The sequence below is a fragment of the Carettochelys insculpta genome, chromosome 24 (assembly GCF_033958435.1).
Source record: "Carettochelys insculpta isolate YL-2023 chromosome 24, ASM3395843v1, whole genome shotgun sequence".
NCBI classification, from domain to species: domain Eukaryota; kingdom Metazoa; phylum Chordata; order Testudines; family Carettochelyidae; genus Carettochelys; species Carettochelys insculpta.
Genome location: NC_134160.1, coordinates 3,155,663 through 3,177,254, shown reverse-complemented (window position 1 = coordinate 3,177,254; position 21,592 = coordinate 3,155,663). Strand labels below are relative to the sequence as shown.

Below are 21,592 nucleotides of genomic sequence, written 5' to 3'. Positions count from 1 at the left end.
ATACATATCAGTCAAGACAGAGATTCTGCATTGATTAAAGCCCAACTAACTTCAGAGGGTACACTGGCCATCTGCTGGGCCTATATTCTTGATGTACAAAAAGAAAACTTGGCTTTAACCTTAAAATCACAGAACATATGATATTGTAAGATTGGGGGTTGGGGTGGGGGAGGGTGGGCATGTAATGAAGGGAGAAAAGGTGAGGGAGGAGGCTTACCTTGGAACCAGAGCTGATAAAGCTTGTTTTGAACAACGCTGGAGAGGAAGACCTGAAACCTCCTACTGCAGATAGAAAATTGCCCCCACGTGACATCTGTTTGTTACAAGGCTGGTAGGATGGAATCATGGAACCAATCAACTCAAAGCTGCTGTTGTGGCTGTTCTCTTTCGCCGAAGCTGGCAGTGAAAATGAATCGTCGTCTTCTAGAGAAGAAATCAGCTATATGAGTTTTAGGAATGCCACTGTACTGAGTGCAGACAAACCAAGCAATGTGAAGGGTTATATGGGCTGCATCAGCCAAAGAGCCATATGCCTCAATAGTTCGTAGAGAATTTCAAATTATAGTTACAACTAGTGTGGCACTAGCAGTTCTCTTAAAATGCCTAATCAAATGACAGTTTACAATTCAAATCCAACCCACGTCCTGGAGTGCTTCAGCTTCAAAACTTCTTGCATCAAATTGTATTAGGAATCCTACTCCAAATCCTGCCACACAGAGGCCAACGACTGTTCAAGTTCTTAGTAAAAGTGGCAAAGCTGCATTTCACAGCCCCTGTGCAAGCATATGATACTGAGATGCATCAATGATAAATGATTTGCATGTTTTTTCCATCTAAGTTGTGTGCCAGAACTGAAAGTCACAGAAAGAAATGATTGCTTTACCAGCAGTTCCACTTTACCTAACTTGCTAGGTCTTTTAACTGGAGCTTCTTCCAATTCAGCTTTTTCATCAGGAAGAGAATATCTGCAATTTATTAAAAGAACAATTAAATAAAGGAAAGTATTGTTTTGTGTACATTAATTATCAGGAATGGTCTTTTGTAGACAAGGTAACATATGGAATGCACTGACTACATTGTCATTAGGAAGTTGATTCTTCTGCCAAATGACAAGGATATTCACCAAGACATACTTGGAAAGGCAATATCTTTTTAATTGAACCAACTTCTACTGGCAACAAAGAAGCTTTTGAGCTTACACAGAGCTCTTCTTCAGATCTGGTCAACTAACACAATGTATCACTACTATTTTTTCATAGTGGCTGTTGCAATCATGAAGGATACAAAAAATTCTCCTATAAATGACCACAAATAAATAGTGAGACAGACAGTAAGCATCCTTTTATTTAGGTATACACATGAATCCACTGGTTCTCAAAAGAAATATCCCATGTGTATTGTAATCAGATTAAAACAGAGTTTGGGTAGGCTTGGTTCACTATTTCTAAAAACTGGTTTATTTACCCCATTTTGGAGGAGTTGTCCTTGAACAGCATCAATGTAGATTCTGTGGACAGAGGCTTGGGAACAGAGTCACAGTGCATAGACTTGTCCACCTTTTCTTCATCAACTGATTCTTTGTCAGTTTCTTTATCATCATTTTCAATACCCTTCTCTTCCTGGTCCTCCTCATCTTCATCTTCCTCTGCCTCACCAAGAAGGACCTCTACAGTCTAAAAAACCCACACATATCCACATAGTAAGAAAGCAGGAAATACTATTTTGACCAGCTACTTAAACAGCATACAGGTAGAACCTCTCTAGTCCAGCACACTCAGGAGCTGACTGGTGCCAAACCACATGAGGTCAATATTGTCTAGCAGCATTACCAACACGGCCATTGCTGACTGGGCCCTTAGAAGACAGTTAGGGGTAAATTAGAGCTAAATAACAGCATAGAACACGAGAGCCAGGACTGGTGGATGTAAACACACTTTATGAAACCATGGAAGATTTGGCTGCATCCATGATAAGTGGACATCTGGCTAATTAAAATCATGCCAGATTATGGATGTTGCCGGATGAGAGTGTGTTGGACAAGAGAGGTGCAACCTGTAATTTTGTATGTCAATTCTAACATGGAATTAATGAGAAGAGAACTGAAGGATGTTTACAGCTTCTGGACTTCTCTCCTCCAATGCCTGCTCTGAAGGGGCTTAGAATAATCACACCATTTTGATCCATTTATATATTTTTGGAAAAGGTTTTGTCCATCCTGCTGGAATCTTCAGGAGTTGAAGATGTTGGCATTACTCAAAATGAATAATATGTTAAATAGTATTTCATAGGCTTTTTGTTTGCAAAGTAAGACATGGGGAAGGGCTTCACCTCTGTGTGAAGTGTCAGATATTGGTCAATCCTGGAGATAGCATCCTTAAACTGAGAGGTGCATTACTGAACTAGTAAGGCAAATCAAACATTTATTCTAAATAGCAAAAAGGTTTAAGTTGCTACAGCAGTTAATCAGCCACCAAAATGCTGCAATAATTTTAAAGAGAGTCTGAATATTCATATATTTGAAATGTTAGGTCATCCTGAACTAGCATACAGACTGATAAAAATTACTTAACCGCCAAATGCTAGTGCCATGGTCCTCCTCTTAGGGTCATGTCCCTCCTTTCCTCTGTCCAGGCCTCTCCGTATGCCACCCCCACCCCACCGTGGGCCGAAGTGATGCCTAGTCTCCGAAGAAGGGGAGAGGCAGGCACATGGGGATAAAGGAGTTGGGGTTGAGCCCCAGTCAAGAGAGTGGAGTTGGCCAGGAGCAGAATTTAGTGGTGCTCCCTCCCGGCCCTCATCAGGGCTGAATGGTCGGTCCTGGGTACCACCGAGTGGGGAACATTTCATAGTTTGGGGATCTCCATGCTAGCATCACTGAACAGTCAGGAAGAGACTGGTATTAAAACAAAGAGCTATTGGATGCTAGTCTAGGAGCACTTGGAACTGCGAGCATTCTAGTTACAGTATTTTTAGTGCCAAAGAACAGTCTCCACTTAGCAAATTATGCATATTAATAATGCATAAAAATCTGATCAACTCATTTCCTGGTTAATTATGAGGAGTCAGCAGACATTAAACTTTGACAGAGGTAGGTAATAATGGTGTGTATAGACCTCCTGGTTGCATTCCTCTTCCTCAGACTCATCCGTCATTTCTTCTTCCTCCTCTTCTTCCTCTTCCAACATGTCCTCGTTATCCAGTTTAAGTAGGGCTTGCCGCTTCTGACGTTCCTCAATCCTGCGGAGTTTCATGGCCTCCTGTAGTTTAGCCTTCAGCACTTGTAGCTTTTCACCTGGACAGAAATAAATAAATAAATGCATGAGATGTACTACAATGAAGCCTTAAACTATGCTGCCTCAAGCACATATTTTAATGTAACAACACACAGAGAAAGATTAAAGGCATCAATGCTCTATTTAAAACAGGAAAAGGTTTTTTGACTTGATCTGCTGATTAGAAGAGCTCAATCACCTGGCCTAAATAAGCTCCATTTAGAGAAGTACAACAATTTTGTGAATTTTCAGGAAGATTCCTCATTATCCACAAACGCAATTGGCATAGCCCCATGAACAAATAAAGGGTTTTTCCTTTCCTTAGCTTCCTATGGGAGCAGTGGCTTCCTGTTGCCCTGGGTATAAGAAATACTTCACCAACAGTTACGCAACATGCATGTCACAGAACAGGCTGAATTACCTACTTCTAGCAGCTCAATATTATAGGCAATCCACAATAAGTTTCCCCATATATTTATCATTTTCAATACATGCAAATAAAATGTTCCGACACACAAACAGCCTGTGTTAAGAATTGCAACAGGGTTGAATGTACTGTAAATTATGATTATCACAAGAAGGTTTATCTACAGATTTTAGACTGGCGGTTGATGTATTGTAGATATTGAGGATCATTATGTTTTACATTAAACCACTGGGCAGGGCAAAAGTGATTCCAGGTTGCCAATAGCCAAATTATGGCACAGAGCAAGATTCTCTTCAAAAGGTAGTACAGTTCAAGAGTGATTTTTTCCAGCTTCTAATATTCCAAGCTGGTCAGAAAACCATAGTTAACTGGAACAATGCCTGTTAATTCTGTTAATAGGGATTCTCATTTGTATTTTAATTTTTCTGTGTGAGAAAATATGGTTACAATTGCAAAGAGAATCACGGATTAAATTCCTTTATGGTCTATTGACAAAGAACAAACAAGAGGGGAATCTGAATGTTTCTCTTCATAACTACTTCTCTAATGATTACACTTCTCTGTGATACTGAAGCAAGCACGTAGTTCTGGTTGTCTATGGTGTTTAGAACTTTACTTGGAACATCTTAAGATGATTCTGGCCCAAGAAAGCTTATAATCAACAAAGCAGACACTGGTAAAACAAGACACCAGGTGATCCAGAGGACATACTAAATAATCTTGTACTTTGGTGGAAGTAAACTCCAGTTCAAGCCTGGGCTTCTTGTGAAAATGTAAGATATTGAAGAATTTTTTTTTTTTAAATCAAAGAAAATACACTTGTTTTCCAATTCAACAACTATGACCCACATTCCAAATATACCTGGCTTTGTAAGAACTGTATCATCTAGATTTTCTGCAGCCAAAGTCACTGGCACCACAGCTGCTTTTAGCTCCTCTTTTCCCTCAGCTGTGGTCTCTTTACGAATAATGCTCAGGTTCACAGTCCGTTCAGTTTTTGACTTGGGTGTGTGAAGAATATGCTTCAAGAAACGTGCTTGCAGAGCTTCCAGTTCTTAAAAGAAAATATTGTATTTATGGTCACAAGAAAAATTCCTACGAAGCTCAAGTAAGTTTAAGGCAGCAAAACCCTGATAATGTCAGGCACTTTTTATACACGCATATGATAACTTACATTTTTAAAATACAATTTTTATAAAAAACAAAAAAGTTTCAAAGCACTCCGGCATCCAATATGTTAAGTGGTGGTCAATATTATTTGATCTGAAAATAACATTTGCAAGAGTGGCCCACTTCTGAGTAACTTTGCTCACCCATGCACTTAAGACAGCTTAATTTATTAATTTGGGAATATGATCAAATGCCAGTTGAAATCCTTTAAGAAAACATAACTAATTATTTACTAGAGATTAATAACGATATATGGAGATACACATCTCATACAGGTGGAAGGGACTTCAGGACATCAAGTCCAGTCCCCTGCCCTCTTGGCAGGACCAATCACCATCCCCCACCTTTTTTTTTAAAATCTATTTGCCTCAGATCCCTAAATGGCCCCCTCAAGGACTGAACTCACAGCTAGGTTTAGCAGCCAATGCTCAAACCGCTGAGCTATCCTTCCCCTCCACATTCTGTTTCATTAACAGACATTTCCCGTGCCCCCCCCAGACATATGAGCTGAGGTTGTCAGTGTTTTACTGGTATATATATTTATATCCAGGTTGATAAATGGAAGAATCATCATTTCTTGGTATAGGACATGTTTCCGTGTAATTTAAAGACTAGACTAAATGCTATTAATAAATGTATGTAGCGTGGCAGACCACTGCCTGGAAGCTGCAGGAGCCTTCTAGCTGGTGGACGAATGCTTTTTTGTGTCCTGATTAAGCCCAATTAGGACAGGCAGTTAGGGCCTTGTTAGGAATCAGCTGCAGCTGAATTTATCAGCACTCATTGGTCAGCTAAGACACTGTGCTCCCTATGAAAGGCTCGCTGCCTGGTAGCTGGGGGGAGGTTTTGGAAGGTGCACTTCAGAGTGAGAGCAGGAAGGTACTACAGGGAAGTGGTGGGTGAAGTGGTGAGGTTGCTACATTGGGCAGGGGTGAAGGCCCTGCCAGCAGCCTCTTGTCCCCCTAGGGACTCTGGGCTGGCATCCAGGGTAGAGGGTGGGTCTGGACTCCCCCCACCCTTCCCCAGAGGGTTACTTCACAGCAGCAGGCACGGGCCTGCAAGGGGACTGACTATGTCCTCCCCATTCTGGACTTGCCTATGACAAGGATGGTTTGCTAAGTGGAGACACATGCCTCTGGAAAGGCCTGGGCAGATAAGGGGTCTCCGTGAGTCTGAGGCACAACAGAGAACCACCAGGAAGTGCAGGGACCCACAGGGGTTGACAAGGTGATCTGTCACAGTAGGAAAAATGGAAAGTGACTAGAATTACATTATAGGAGCTCAGAGTATAATACAAACTCAAACTGATATGGGATCACCTATCCAGCACTGAAACACAGATGAAATTTTCAAACATGGATGCCTAAAGCTAGACACCTTTACCCTTAGAGAGCTAAAGAAGAGTGACCTGATTTTGACTTGCTGGGCAGCTATGACCTCTAATGAGATAATCAGAAAGTACTCATGCTCACTGTCTGTGAAAGTCAGGTCACTTATTCAAATACTTGAATAACAAGACTTAGAGGCCTAATTTTAGGCACCAAAGTTGAAAAAAATATTGGCCTTCCTGCTTAATACACAAAGCAAAATACCATCTTATTTAACTTGAATGGCAGGGAACTTGAAGAATGCAAAACCTCATTAAACTCTTCTAATTGACAGATCTGAGAGATCTTTCACAATAACCAAGGAACACAATTTCTGTTTTTAAATCTCATCTGGAAGACAGCACAGCCACCAGCATAGGGGAGGTCTACACAACAGTTATTTCAAAATAACAGCTGTTATTTCAAAATAACTAACCTAGCATTGGCACAACACAACTGCTATTTCAAAACAGCAGCTGGCTTATTTCTAAATTGGTAAAATGCATTTTACAAGGAATAGCGCCTATTTCAAAATAGGTGCTGTTAAGACAGAAAAGAGAGTGTATTTTGAAATAATCCACTGTGTGTCCAATGTCTCTATTTCAAAATAAGGTCTGCATGCGTAGACGCTGTACTTCGAAATGGCTAACAGCTATTTTGAAATACGTGTGTGTAGCAGCATTACTTTGAAATCAGCTACTCTTGAACAGCTTATTTTGAAACAAGGCTGCTATGTAGACATTCCCTATAGTCAGCATTATGTTGTGACATTAGTTCTCCTCCAAAGAAAGTGCACCTGCCCCTTCTGAATCACCACCTTCTAGCTTTTCCTCAGAATTCTCCCACTGAAGTTCTGATCTAATCCCTTGTAGCTTGGTAGACTGCAACACGTAATACAGTACCTTTGTTTGATTCAGGCTCATCAAGGATAATAAAAGAATCATTATCAGAGCAAAGTCTTGGCTTGATGGACAAATCAACTCCTAGCTCTCGAAGTTTATCCAGTTTAGACTTTTTAACTTTTTCAGGTTGAATCTCCACCACTGGTACCACCGGTGGAACAGATTCTTCATGGTCCACACATATTTTTTGTGACTGGTCCTCTCTTCGTACATAGGCACATTCTTCAGATGCCAAGGGAATTTCACTCTCCTGTTGTTCACAGCGTTCATTACAGAGGAAGCTAGACTGCTGCTGCTGTTCTTCCGAATTACCAGTACTTGTAGCTCTCTTACAAATATCAAAGGTATCCTCTTGTCTGTGCTTCACAGCACAGTTTTCTATCTGGTTCTCCACTACATCAGGGGAAGGTTTGTCCACAATAACAGACTCTGCAATCTGATTATTGCTGCAATCTACAGTTGAATTCTTAGTGGTTGCACTATCTTCACTTAGACAGGGCTGATATTTAGTGGACCTGTCAAGAGCAGAAAAAGGAGTCCTCAATCAAAGCACAGTATGCCAGCTGTTAAAATGACTACTGGTAAATGTAAGAAAAGCCTAAATCAAACTGAGGCAATGAAACCAAGTTCTATTTATTGTCCTTGAAAAAAAATCAGTCCTGGAAGGAGAAGCGAGAAAATCATTCACAACTATTGCTTATTTTAAACATATCCTTGTTTTCTAATTCCATTTTAAGAAAGGAGAAAAAAATAAATCAGGCACATTTTTACTAAGAGGAATTTTAACAGGTTTATTCTGAAAGGGTGCAAAGTCAAGTATCAAGTAAATTACATTATCTCAACTTGGATTAAGTTAATTCTTGAGAGTTTTTGTAGACCCAGTAGAGTACAATTTATCTACACTATTTAGAACAAAAAAGGACCCAGGCATAAAGACTGGATCCTAATCCAAAAACTTTCCCTAACTTCATGATGAAGGGAGGTGCTGGAGAGCCAGCAACCGGGGTTACTCTGGGGTGCTCAATACACTCTGCTTATTTAAGAGTTGAAGATAAGTAATGTAATACAATATTACAATTCAGGTCTTAGATCCTCAGAAGCCTAAAATTGTGTTGGTTCTCAAACACATCTCAAGTATCAATTATCAGATATTACCATACAGTAAATATCTGGCTTCAAGTTGCACATAACTCACTTTAATGCAAGTTAAGCACATCTTGAAGCTGCTCTGTGGCTCCTTCCTGCTGCCTTCCCCCAGCAGCCTGGCTGTCTGACAGCCCGGCAACTGGAGGAAGGCAGGGGAAAGGGGTTTTTAGCGTGCCTAGGTGCTCGCAGCTGCAGGCAGCTAGGCAAGCTAAAAGCCTTCCCCCAGTTTCCCAGTCCTGCAAGTGGAGGGGAGGTGGGAACCAAGCAGCATCCTGGTTCCAGCTGCCCTGCACTGGTGGAACCGGGAAACTAACCGGCCATAAGCTGGTCAGTCTCCTGGGTCCCACAAGTGCAGGGGAGAGAGGAACCACTCTGCCTCCAGGTTCCTGGCTCCCTGACACTCTGGGAGCCAGTAAACTGACCTGCTGTTCCTGGCTCCTGCAAGCTCAGGGGAGCCAGGAACAGCTGGTTCCCTCTCCCCACCATTTGCACAAAAATTCAAGTTACGTGGGGGTTGCAAGAACACAACCACCACCTAACTCATGGATTTACTGTACAAAATTACTAGTTCACTATGCAAATTCAGTAATGGCAAGTTAGGATGGTTATAGGAAGCATTACAGTAATTAGTCTGATATTTGGGCATTCAAAATGTCAATCATGAATTTATATTCGTATAGAATTCTCTGAATTTCATTTTTTTAATTAAAGGAAAAATGTCACTAATTGCACACTGAATACTCTTCATTTCATAGCACAACACACCTTCTAAAATAGGACTTAGTTTAAAACCAAGCCGGGAAACTTAAACCACAGCAGTAATTTGAATTTGAAGGGGAGAATGGGGCACTGTCACAAGGATATAGACAAGCTTGTTCCTTTCAAATTTTACTTTTATAAAGCACGTGCAATATAATTGAGTACTTTCATTTCTCTTCTGTTAGAGACTAGCTGGTAAATAAACCTACGCAAGGAATAAGATGTGTCCTGATATCACAGGCTATATCTCGAATAGAAGGTTTTGTCAACAAAAGAGCTGTTTTGTCAACGAAACTTGTGGACCATCCAGATTCCCAAGGGCGTTTTGTTGGCAGCAAGGTCGACAGAAAGGAGCACTCTTGTCGACAGCTGTACCCTGCTTGCCATGAGGAATAATGCCTGCACTTTGCTGATAGTGCAGCTGGGCAGTCCAGCTGCTCTCTGTCGATAGAGCAGATTGCTCTTTCAATCCACTTTGGCAGTCTGGATGCGATCTGCTAACAGAAGTTTTGTCATAAAATATCTTCCAACCAAAATTTCTGTCGACAAATCGCTCCAGTCTAGACACAGCCACATATTAGTTTGCCATTTAGAACAATGTTTCTCAGACTATGACCCACTGATGACCAACAACACCATTGCTGCTCGTCTGTGGAGAGTTGGCTAGTCACATGGTGATATGTGTTGTTTCCAGCTATTAAACTGCATTAAAAACAGTTAAAAACAACAAATTCTTTTCTAGTATTACTTTCCAACAGAAGCAAATCACTGTAGTTGCCATAGAAGTAACATGGGATTACAAAGGAAAGGTGGGAGGCCTATGTGGCTGCAAATAGGAAGGGAAGCTGAATATCATAAAACTGCAACATTGACCACATCTGCTTCAGGAAGATGGAGAGCCCTGATTTGGGAAAGAAAGAATGTGAGACAGGCTTCTTCCTTACTTTAGCAAAGCCATAGCATTTCCTTGCAATACTGGTCGTGGCCTTCGCTTGAAGAACTCATGGACAGACTTAGTCTCAGGCATATGATAAGGGAGAGACAGAGATGATTCTACCAAAAGGGAAAATAAAATTAAAGTTGTACATCTAAACAGTTTTTTTAAAAATCCAACTTTTGGGACAAGAATTTCCCAGCTAAAATATCAGAACAGAGGAAAATAGCATATCTTAACCCTGAATAAAGGTTTTTGTCTGAAAAATTTCTTCCCAACCACCAGTCTACTGCTGTGAAAAGGGACTAAAAAAAGCAGATTGTGCTATCAAGAACAGAATAATAGGATCCGTTCTAAAATCTGTTGCAACAATGTGCCAGAGATACACCAAGGCACGTGCCGTCCAGCTATAATTTTTAAAAGACTCCAGATGATTTCCCAAAGCTGCACAAATGCAAGCTAAAAGCTCCAGACAAGAATTTTGCTTATACAGAGAGAGACCATCTCTGATCAAGATTTTCACAAAAACTGCTGTACAGCTTCTCCACTTTAGAACAGGAGTAGTGACTGTTAAGCAACAGCAAAACCTGGCCTCTCTCAGAAGTTTCTGCCGCTCCACAAAAGATAACTTAATTGCTCAAACATAGTCCTTACACTTAAAAGTTTAGGTTTTACCTCTAACAAGTCGCTGGGTCTCACTATGCAGTTGTTTAATAGCTTCTTTATTTAATCTTGCTGCTTTCCGCTCCTTACAACAGGAAAAAAAGAACCCTTGAAGTCATAGGACTGAAATGCTGGAGTACAACTTTATTACTTAAGTTTTAATCTTTCAAACAGCAGAAAAACAGAAGAAAATACTAACAGTTGTAGCAGAGTTTAAAAAACCAAGTACCACAGACAAGAATTAGATACTTTGATGAGAAGCAATACAGAAAACCTTTCAAACATAGTGAACTGCTGAGAGTTAAAGAACAGATATGCATAATGAAATATTCCACCTTTCTTTTGGATCCTTTTAAAGTAGGTTCCTCATTCTCATCATCAAATACACATTTGTTGTCTTCAATCTCAGCAAACGGATCTTTATTCTATCATTGATAAAAACAAGTGCAAAATATTACACTTCAAAACAAAGGAGAACTGTTTTTCAAGGGCAAAGAAGCCTGCCACAAGATAACTGTATACAATTATTTTCTGTGCCATCAGTCCTGAAATAGGATCGGTAAACATTTTTATAAACCAGTGACAACTACCGTCTTGTTTTACTTCAGCTTCAAGAGCCTCTCCTGCTGCTGTTACAATATTATTTTTTGGAATTTTCTATTCCAATTCTCCTGGGAAGAGGCACTAATACACCTATACCTCAAGGAAGCAACATTTTCACATACCTTTGTCACCAAAAACTTGTGTTACATGCCTAAGTACAATACCTTGTACAAAGAGTAGTTTAGAGTTATAATAGGTTACCTTATGTTTTTTCATTTTGTCTTTCACAGCAGCTCTTATTGATTCTAATGACTCTTCATCTTCAAGAAGGGGTTCATTTTCCTCCTCTAAATCATTCTCAAAGAGTTCTTTGTCAGCAAGAAGACACCCACTATCATTAAAATGGTATCCTTCACCTCTATCCTCCTGGTCAGTATAAGAATTAAAGTACAAAGAAGTATGTTAATTTGCAACTTGATTTCAAAATGTTTCAAAGATATCTTCATGATTTCAGGGCCATTTGCATTTTTTTAATCTCATCATCATTACATCATCCCTCCAAACAAAATCTTTCATGTTCCATAGGCTAGTCATGTTGACTTTAAAGAGTTTCAAAATTAGATTTTCTAATTTATGGAGGAAGATTCTCAACTGTTGCAATCAGCATACAAGAGTACACAGTTACGTAAAACCCACCAAAGTTCAGAGAAAAAACATCTAGAACTTGAGCACTCGTGGTGTGGTGTGGACACCCCAGATTATGTTGGAAGCTGCAGACCACCATTAAATGCCTGTACTTTTAGCAACTGAAAATATCAGAAATGTTTGCAAGAAAACTCTTATACCTCATGTTTGTGTTTCTTTTCCTTCTTCATCTGTCTAATAGCCTCCATTTTTCTCTCTTTTTCTGTCTTCCGTCTTGACTTCCCCATCACTTTGTCTGTTTCTTTCTCAAAATTATGCTTGTGGTTTTTGTATTTTTTCCGAGATTTCACAGACTTATCCACAGTTTTCCTCACTTGTGGGCCCAACTCATCCTCAGTCCATTCTGACTTCTTGTCAGTTTCAAGGTTTTCAGGATGCAATGGGTCACCTGTGTCACTCTCATCACTGTCCCGCAGAGCTTGACCAATCCGATGAGATATTTTGTTCTTCTGGGCAAAAAAGTTTTCATTTTCCTTCCCACATTCCACATCTCCATCCACAATATTGGTTCTCTCAGGGAAAATGCTTTCCCCTTCACTCTCACTGTCCTGAAGCACCTTCTTGCTTTTTGATTTTTTACTTGCAAAGATCTCCTCATCTGAGTCTAGTGGGAACATATTAAACTCTTTAAAGACACACCATTTTTTAAAAAATGTTAATTGATAAATTAGTTCATGCACCAGGCCAGACATATTTCTCTGTGACATATGTTACCTCCTGAAGTTTCAGGAATGCCAAAGGAGTTCAGTGCAGTATAGCAAACCAAATTTAATCTATACAGGTTGAACCTCTCTAGTCCAGTACTCTCTGGTGTGGCCCGATTTTAGTTAGTCAGATGTTCACTTATCGTTGGGGGAGACCAGGTTTCCCATGAAGTTTGTTTCCAGCCACTAGTTCTGGCTGTCAGGGTTCTCTGCTCTTATTTAGTTCTAATTTACCCTAAAATGTCTGCTCAGAGCCCAGTAAGCAGGGGAAACATTAGTAATGCTGCTAGATAATATGGACCTACTGTGGGTATGCAAATTCTCTGGTTCGGCACTGGTCAGGTTTCAAGGGTACTAGTCTTAGAGCAGTTCAGCCTGTTCTGTCACCCATTCTTTCCCCAATAGCATGTTGTTATCCACCTTTAAAGAAACGTAGAACCATCCCAAAACTACTTTAGTTTTTAGTATTTTTCCTTCAGACTAAAGTGTACTTATTTATCAAAGCAAATAGTAATATACTACTTGAATTATGATAGACACATGATGGCCCCAGTCCTGCAAATATTTAAAACAGGTACATAATTTTGTTCAAATGACAGTCCCATTCAGGTCACTGTGCACATGTCCTTTTCTGCTGTAAAATAAATATATTTTCATATGTATTCCTGCTTTAACTGGTTTTGTAAATTTATTTTCTCTGGTAACATTAATCTTTTCAAGGATATGGGGGGCGGGGACCTTAACGGAACATTTCCTGGTTTCCTATATTTTAAGTTTGGAGTTCTGATGTTCCATGTTTCAGAACAGTACCAAGAGAACAATGCAATGTTGTTTAGCAGAAGCCTTAGCCACACTTTAACTTCAGTTAAATAACACTTATAAAAAACTGTAATGTTAATTTAGATTTTTTTTTAAATCTGGAAGAAAGCCTGAAGACCACTATTGAGTTCAGACTGAAAAACTAGTAAGTGTATAATACTTACTGAAATACTTAAGTTAAATGTTTGGTATAAGGAAAGAACTGACTCAGCTAGTAGACATGTAACAAAGGGTACTTTCAGATTCTTATTTTATCTGGCCATTTACCCATCCAACCACATCACACCCAGGAAACACCACTGAGCTTCAATTTTAATAGGGAATGGTCACTGTGACAGTGTTATCTTAAAGTGAAAGCTTCCCTTATAAAAAGCACTGTTTCACTTCTCCACTGAGCTCTACATACTCTTCTTGCTACATCAGCAAATTCAATAGTTTTCAAATAGAACTTCTACAGACAAATGCTCCTCTTCCTGGCATCAGTTCTACACTGTCCTCCTCCATGGCCCAAAACAAACTTTGAAAAGCTTAAATGTAGAAGAAACATCACACACAAGGCCATTAGAGTTAATGCTATTGAATTGGTTTTGCTGGGCTATACAAGATATAAAAATAAGAAAGAAATAAGCAATTAAGATATTCAGTATCCCACGCCGCACTTCCCCTCTTCTTCTCAAATATTGTCCTACCATCTTCATATCCCCACCCTTATCCTGAGCAACCAAAAGGGCAATTTGAATTCAGGTGAGACACATATTTAAATGCTTATGTATTTGGATTATAAATATAGTATTTGCATTGTTTTCCTACTCCACAGCATACTTAAAATTTGTATGCTGTTTTGGACTGGTATATTAATGAACTAAGTGATGTCAGACTGCAAATGACTTATGGGATATTTGCTTATATAATATTTAAAAATAGCACTTGTGACTATGTATGGCTAGTGACTGCTCTGAAGTTGATTTTGCTTTTTAATGTAAAAAAAAAAAAAGTCTCAGAATTAAAGTTGTATACCTAAAGGAAAAATAAGTTAGTATAGAAAAATAATCAAGGGTTAGCAAACCAAATCATCTCTTCTGAAAGGCAGATAGTCAAAGACCACATTCCCTCAGACTTCTGCAAAGAAACCACCAATAAATGAAAAACACAATGCCCAATTTTTAAAACTAAAACCCCAAATTAAAACCTGACAGCATTACAGACCTAGGTCTCCAAGAGATGCAGTTCCTTTGTTGGATTGACTTGGAGAGCCTGTTTCACAGCTGCCCCGTCCACTGTCAGAATCATTGTCAAAGGTTTTCTGCAAGTCAGATTTCAAATCTTCTACTTCTGAATTAAGCTAGAAGCCAAGAATAAAGTTAACCTTAATACGATATAAACTGTTTAACAGAGATGACTTATGGAACTCAATTTCATCCTGGTGCAACAAACTGGATAATACACAAAATGTTATTACTACCCCTTAGGAATTCAGTTCATTCAACTGAAAAAGGTGCATACAGCATAATCATGTTATTATTGTATAAAGTTAATTAACTGATGAACACACAAGTACCAAAGCAAAATCAAACATTGCACCTACACACCCAGGAGAGGTTTTACAACAGATGGATAAACAGTAACAAGTGACAGGATCAGATTGCATTCACTCAAGAGTTCTGAAAGAACTCAAATGAGAAAGTGAATACTAACTGCTGTTTGAAACTTATCATTTAAATCAGCATCTGTATCAAACAACTGGAAGGATAGCTAATGGGACATCAAGTTTTAAAAAGGGGTTCCAGAGGTGATCCCACCAGTTACAGGCTGGAAAATCAGACTTCAGTACTGGGCAAAGTTGTTGAATCTATAGTAAAGAATAAAAGTGTCAGGCATGCAGAGCAACATAATTTGCTGGGGAAGTCAACATGTTTTTTGTATAGGGAAATAATGCTTCCCCAACCTACGAGAATTCTTTGAGGATTTCAACAAGCATGTGGGTAAAGGCAATCCAGTGGATATAACAAATTTAGATTTTAAAAAACCCTTTGATACCATCTGTCACCAAAAGCTCTTACGCAAAATAAGCTGTCATGGAATAAGAGAGAAGATCCTCTCATGGACAGATAACTGGCTAAAAGATAGGAATAAACTGCCAGTTTTCAAAATGATGAGAGGTAAATAGTGGTGTCCCCCAGGGGTCCGTACTGGGACCAATCCTATTCAACATATTCATAAATGATATGGAAAAAGGGGTAAACAGTGAGGTGTCAATTTGCAGATGACACAAAACTGCTCACGATAGGCTGCACTGACACTTGCCCCAACTTTGAAGGGGGCATGGTAATCAGGGCCACGGGAGATTACTAGTGAAGTGCTGTGGTGAATACGCAGCACTTCATTATGCTAATCTTCCCCCATGGCAATTTCGAAGATTCAAACTTGGAAGTGCTGGCATGCGTGTAGCTATGGGCACTTTGAAGTGCCTGCACTACTTCGAACTCCCTTTACGCCTCAAAATTCGAGGTGCCCACGGCTACACACATGCCAGCACTTCAAAGTCTGAAGCTTTGAAATTGCCATGGGGGAAATTAGCCTAGTGAAGTACTGCGTATTCACTGCAGCACTTCATTAGCAATCTTCCATGGCCCTGATTGCCATGCCCCCTTCAAAGTTGGGGGCAAGTGTAGACATGGCCATAGTTAATTCCCAAGCAGACTGTGAAGAGGTACAAAAAAAGTCTCATAAATCTGGACTACTGAGCGACAAAGTGGCAGATGAAATTTCATACTGGTAACTACAAAGTAATGCAGGCTGAAAGCCATAATCCCAATTATATATTTGGGTAAGACTCTGCTTGTGCCAGGAAAATGGGATGTGCCTGGAATGGAAATGCTTGATAATGACCACAGAGGGGCAGCAAGGGGGCACAGATGGAGACTGGACAGTTATAATCCCATTGAGGCAACAGGGGTGCAGAAAGGGACAGCTGTCAGGGATGGTGCTTGGTCCTCCCAAGAGGACAGGGGACTGGACTCAATGACCTCCCAAAGTCCCTTTCAGTTCTATGAGATGTGTATCTCCATATAATAATCTACCATATATTTGAGAGAGCCTGTCTGACTGCACGTAGCTGGGTAGTGTAGGGGACAGATGATCCTGGACCTGCCCCAGACTGGGAACATGCACCTGTCCCCCCCAGTTGTGCCTGCTGGAGCTATAGCAGCCATGGGGAGGCACACCTCACAGGGCAACAAGCTGGTGTGGTGAGAGAGGGCTGGACTAGTCCTCTCCCCTCAGGGCAGCCTGCATACTGAACCCCCATCCCCAACCCAACCCCACCCCAGAGCAATGATTTAGTAGGAGTAGGCATCCTTTGATCCCGAGGGATCATGGGTTTGCGCCCCAGTTGGGCTGATTCAAGCAGCGTCTTCTGTGGCTGTGCAATCCAATGCGGGAGTGGCAGTCCTTTCCACACTGTGAGCAGCAGTAGGCAGATGTCGCTCTGGTATCACGGGCGCGTATCCTCCTGAGGGCTCTCCTGTCTTCCACTTCCTTCACCAAGGTAGTTTCATACATAACAAGAGCTTTCTTCACTCTCTGTTTCCAGGCATGCCTGTCTGAGGCGAGCGAATGCCAGGTGTTCACACTGTTAGAGAGAGCGCTGAGGTCACGCTTGCATGTGTCCTTCTAGTGCAATTTAGGTCGCCCTTTCGGCCTCTTTCCAGACACCAGTTTGCCGAAGAGGAGGTCTTTCGGTATTCGGCCATCCGTCACGCATGAGACATGGCCCAGCCAGCGCATACGCCTCTTTTTAAGAAGGGTGAACATGGAGGTGGTGCCTGTCCTCTCAGGCACTGCACTATTGGGGACCTTGTCCTGCCATGAGATACCGAGTATGCACCTAAGGCAGCGCATTTGGAATGTGTTGAGCCGCTGCTCTTGTTTTGAGCGCAAAGTTGATGTTTCACTGACATGCAGCAATGTGCTCAAAACACAGGCTCTGTAGACCTGCATCTTGGTGTGTACAGTGAGCTTATTGTTAGCCCATACTCTCTTCGTCAGCCTGGAGAACGTTGTGGCGGCTTTTCCAATGCGCTTGTTGATCTCGCTATCAAGTGACAAGTTGTCCGAGATCGTCGAGCATAGGTACAAGAACTCACGAACAACTTCCAGCTCGTAGTCTAGCATGTTGATAGATGGCTCATTACCCACGTTTTGGCCCATCACCTGGGTCTTCTTTAAGCTGATTAGTATCAGAGGGGTAGCCGTGTTAGTCTGGATCTGTAGCAGCAACGAAGAGTCCTGTGGCACTTTATAGACTAACAGAAAAGTTTAGAGCATGAGCTTTCGTGAGTTAACTCACTTCTTCAGGTGCTGGTCCTGGAAATCTGCAAGGCCAGGTATAAATAGGCCAGAGCAAGGCTGGGGATAACGAGGTTAGCTCAGTCAGGAAGGCTGAGTTGTATTGTCATCAGTAGATCTGGAGGTGTGAACTCCAAGAGAGGGGAAGCTGCTTTTGTATTTAGCCAGCCATTCATAGTCTTTGTTTAATCCTGAGCTGAGGGTATCTGCAAATTCAATACCCTCAGCTCAGGATTAAACAAAGACTGTGAATGGCTGGCTAAATACAAAAGCAGCTTCCCCTCTCTTGGAGTTCACACCTCCAGATCTACTGATGACAATACAACTCAGCCTTCCTGACTGAGCTAACCTCGTTATCCCCAGCCTTGCTCTGGCCTATTTATACCTGGCCTTGCAGATTTCCAGGACCAGCACCTGAAGAAGTGAGTTAACTCACGAAAGCTCATGCTCTAAACTTTTCTGTTAGTCTATAAGGTGCCACAGGACCCTTCGTTGCTGTTTAAGCTGATTGTGAGGCCAAATTCCATACATGCATCCGCAAAGCGAGTTATGAGTGACTGCAGTTCCTGCTGAGTGTGAGCAGCAACAGTCGCATCGTCAGCAAAAAGGAACTCCCTTAGACTCTTCGTAAGCACCCTGGTCTTCACTCTAAGCCTCGACAGTTTGAAGAGTTTGCCGTCCGTTCTCGTGTGGAGAGAGATGCCCTCTGTAGCAATTCCGAAGGCATATTTGAGCAAAACTGCAAAGAAGATGCCAAACAGTGTTGGAGCCAGCACACACCCCTCCTTCACTCCGCTGAGAATCTCAAAGGGTTTGGATGTGGATCCATCATATACGACGGTCCCCTTTATGCCTTCATGGAAGGCCCTAATAATGTTGAGCAGAGTTGGGGGACAGCCAATCTTAGCCAGAATCGCAAACAGACCTTTTCTGTTGACAAGGTCAAATGCCTTGGTCAGGTCGATGAAGGCAATATGCAGAGGTTTGTTCTGCTCCCTGCACTTTTCTTGTAGTTGCCTAACAGAGAAAACCATGTCTATGGTGGACCGTTCAGCTCTGAACCCACACTGAGACGCAGGGTAGACTCTCTCCGCAAGAACACTGAGCCTCTTCAGAACAACACGTGCAAATAGCTTCACCACGGTACTGAGAAGGGAGATACCACGATAGTTGTTACAATCGCTTTTGTCACCCTTGTTCTTGTAGACAGTAATGATGTTAGCATCCCTCATATCTTGTGGTACACCCCAGAGCAATGATTTAAATGGATAAAAACAAAAAAATTGAGTTAAGGACTCAAGCAACACTCAGTAAATTTTCTTGAAAAACATCCACTCAATGTGCAGCAGCAGCCAAAGTAGGGAACAGAATGTTGGGAATTATTAAGAAAGGGATAAATAAAAAGACAGAAAATATGATATAGCCTCTGTATAAACCCATTGCATGCCTGGATCGCGAACACTGTGTGCAGATGTGGTCATCCAATCTCAAAGACATATTAGAAATAGAAAAGGTACAGAAAGGAGCAACAAAAAAGTTAGGGATATGGAACAGCAGCCATATGAGATATTAATAAAACAGATTTTTCAGTATGGAAAAAAAAAGAGACATTTAAGGGGGGCATTAAACAGAGATTTATAAAATCATGACTTCTGTGGAGAAAGTACATAAGGAACTATTACTCTTTTCCATAACTCAGGAACTAAGGGTCAGCAAGTGAAATCAGTAAGCTGCAGGTTTAAAAGAAAGGAAGCATTTCATCACACAGTGCGTAATCAAGCTGTGGAACTCCTTGCTAAAGGATGTAGTGATGGTCAAGTCTATAAAAGGGTTCAGAAAAGAACTACATGAGTTTATGGAAGGGGGTAGGTCCATCAATCGCTATTAGACAGGGTGGACATGGACAGTGTCCCTATCCTCTGTTTGCCAGAAGCTGGGAATGGGCAACAGGGGATGGACTACTTGATGATTACCCCCTCTGTTCATTCCCTCTAGTGCACCTGGCATTGGCCACTATCGGAAGACCAGATAGTGAACTAAATGGACCTTTGGTTTGACCCAGTGTGGTTGTTCTTGTCACCATTGCTTGAGACAGCATAACACTAAAAACCATGAGAAACTTGCAACTTTCATTTGACATATTAACACTTCTAACTTTATACAATGTGACATAAAATAAAGTCATCCCAAGTTGTGTGAGCAATTAAAATCATTCCAAGAAGGTGGCAGCCTGACAGGTCATTAATTATTATCCTGCGTTATGGAGAAATGTAGTGAAATCTCAACAACATCAACAGTAGGGCACATAGTTAAGATGACAGAAGACAGCTCAACTAAACATCTCTTAGGACATCCTTTTGGCATCTGACCAAGATGATGATGGAGGGATAATATTGAGTACAAATATAAGAGTTCTTAATGTGCATTACCATTGATGAGAAAAAAAGACCCTTGACAGGAAGAAGTGGGAGAGGAGCCAACGACCTCTATGACCTATCCAATCAGGGATTTTATTAGTGGGTTTAAAATGCTTTATTCACCTCTTCTTGATTAGGGGGTCTGTAGTAGACCCATATGACATCACCCTTGTTATTTTACCTCTTTTTATCATTTCCCCAGAGACTCTCAACTAGTGTGTGTCCTATTTCCTTCTCAACCTCAGTCTAAGTACACATTTTAATATTTAAGCAAAACTTCCTCCCTTTTTCCCTGCCTATAGTTCCTGAACACCTATACCATATCAACATTCTGCTCCTGTATCATCCCACCAAGTCTCTGTGATGCCAACTATTTTAAAATTGTTTATTTACTAGCATTCTGAGTTCTTTCTGCTTATTCCTCATACTGTTCACATTAGTATACAGACAACTAAGCTACTGATTTGATTTCACCCACACCCCAATTCTGTCTTATCTCTACTTTATCCCATACTGCCCCCAGTTTCTGTCTCTTCTCCCAGGTGTCCATGTTTGGGGTCTTCATTTGTATTCTGTGGGCATCTTCTGTTCTGTGGTCACTTCTCTCACACTGACAAAACCCAGGCATGCAATTGTCCTGCCCCACAGCAATGGTTGAAACAGCAGTTAGACCAAAGCCATTGGAATTTCAATGGCTGTCACTTGCCTTCCCATCTCACTAAGAGGAGCTCAGACGCCCAGCATGGGCCGCGAGAACATGTTTATGGCATTCCTAGTCAGGAGAGGTATCCTAGATTTATTGCCCCCATGCCAAGAACGAGCCAAGCCGGTTCTCAACCAGGGATATGCATACCCACTTCCAGGGGGTCCTTCAACTTATCTAAAATATTTGCCTAAGTTTTACAACAGGTAACATAAAAAACACTACTAAAGTCGGGACTTACTGAAGTGTGATACAGTTTACTGATACTGCTCTGCGTGCTGCAGCGTATGTTGGACAATATTTATAGTTCGACTGATTTGATAACTACATGGCAAACTGCGAACATCAGTAACTTTTCTGCGACACTTAAGTTTATTAAGTCTGGTTTTGCAAACAAGCAGCCTTGCAAGTACACTGAAAGGAGGAAGACACAAGACCCATCCCCCAAGTTGTCTGGAATGGCTCTGCATCCCTGAGCCAGCCAAGCCCCATAGCCGCTGAGCTAAGTGCGCCGCGGTGCACACTGGGAAGCATAGTCCTATGAGCGCGGGGCATGCTGGGAACTGCCGTAGCCCTTGATGCTGCAGTGCGTGCTGGGAGTTGTAGTTCCCGCTAGCTGTGACACCCGGGAGGGAGGCAATGGCGGGGATCACTGCTCCCCGGCACCCCCTCCCGGAGACGGGGCAGACCGGAAGGGCTTACCTCAGCCGCCAT

At 41.4% G+C, this 21,592-nt stretch overlaps 1 protein-coding gene across 1 annotated transcript in view; it reads right to left on the bottom strand.

Annotated features, from left to right (window-relative positions):
- CLSPN (claspin) overlaps window positions 1–21,592 on the bottom strand; it is a 31,914-nt gene extending 10,322 nt beyond the window's left edge. Inside the window, exons 1-13 of the mRNA XM_074976378.1 lie at window positions 21,581–21,592; window positions 14,618–14,753; window positions 12,029–12,492; window positions 11,445–11,609; window positions 10,976–11,065; window positions 10,653–10,725; window positions 9,988–10,096; window positions 7,139–7,653; window positions 4,562–4,753; window positions 3,114–3,292; window positions 1,465–1,673; window positions 901–965; window positions 218–423 (exon numbers count right to left, since the gene is read on the bottom strand). Of these exons, the coding sequence (XP_074832479.1) occupies window positions 218–423; window positions 901–965; window positions 1,465–1,673; window positions 3,114–3,292; window positions 4,562–4,753; window positions 7,139–7,653; window positions 9,988–10,096; window positions 10,653–10,725; window positions 10,976–11,065; window positions 11,445–11,609; window positions 12,029–12,492; window positions 14,618–14,753; window positions 21,581–21,592 (2,415 nt within the window). The remainder of the gene's footprint in view (window positions 1–217; window positions 424–900; window positions 966–1,464; window positions 1,674–3,113; window positions 3,293–4,561; window positions 4,754–7,138; window positions 7,654–9,987; window positions 10,097–10,652; window positions 10,726–10,975; window positions 11,066–11,444; window positions 11,610–12,028; window positions 12,493–14,617; window positions 14,754–21,580) is intronic.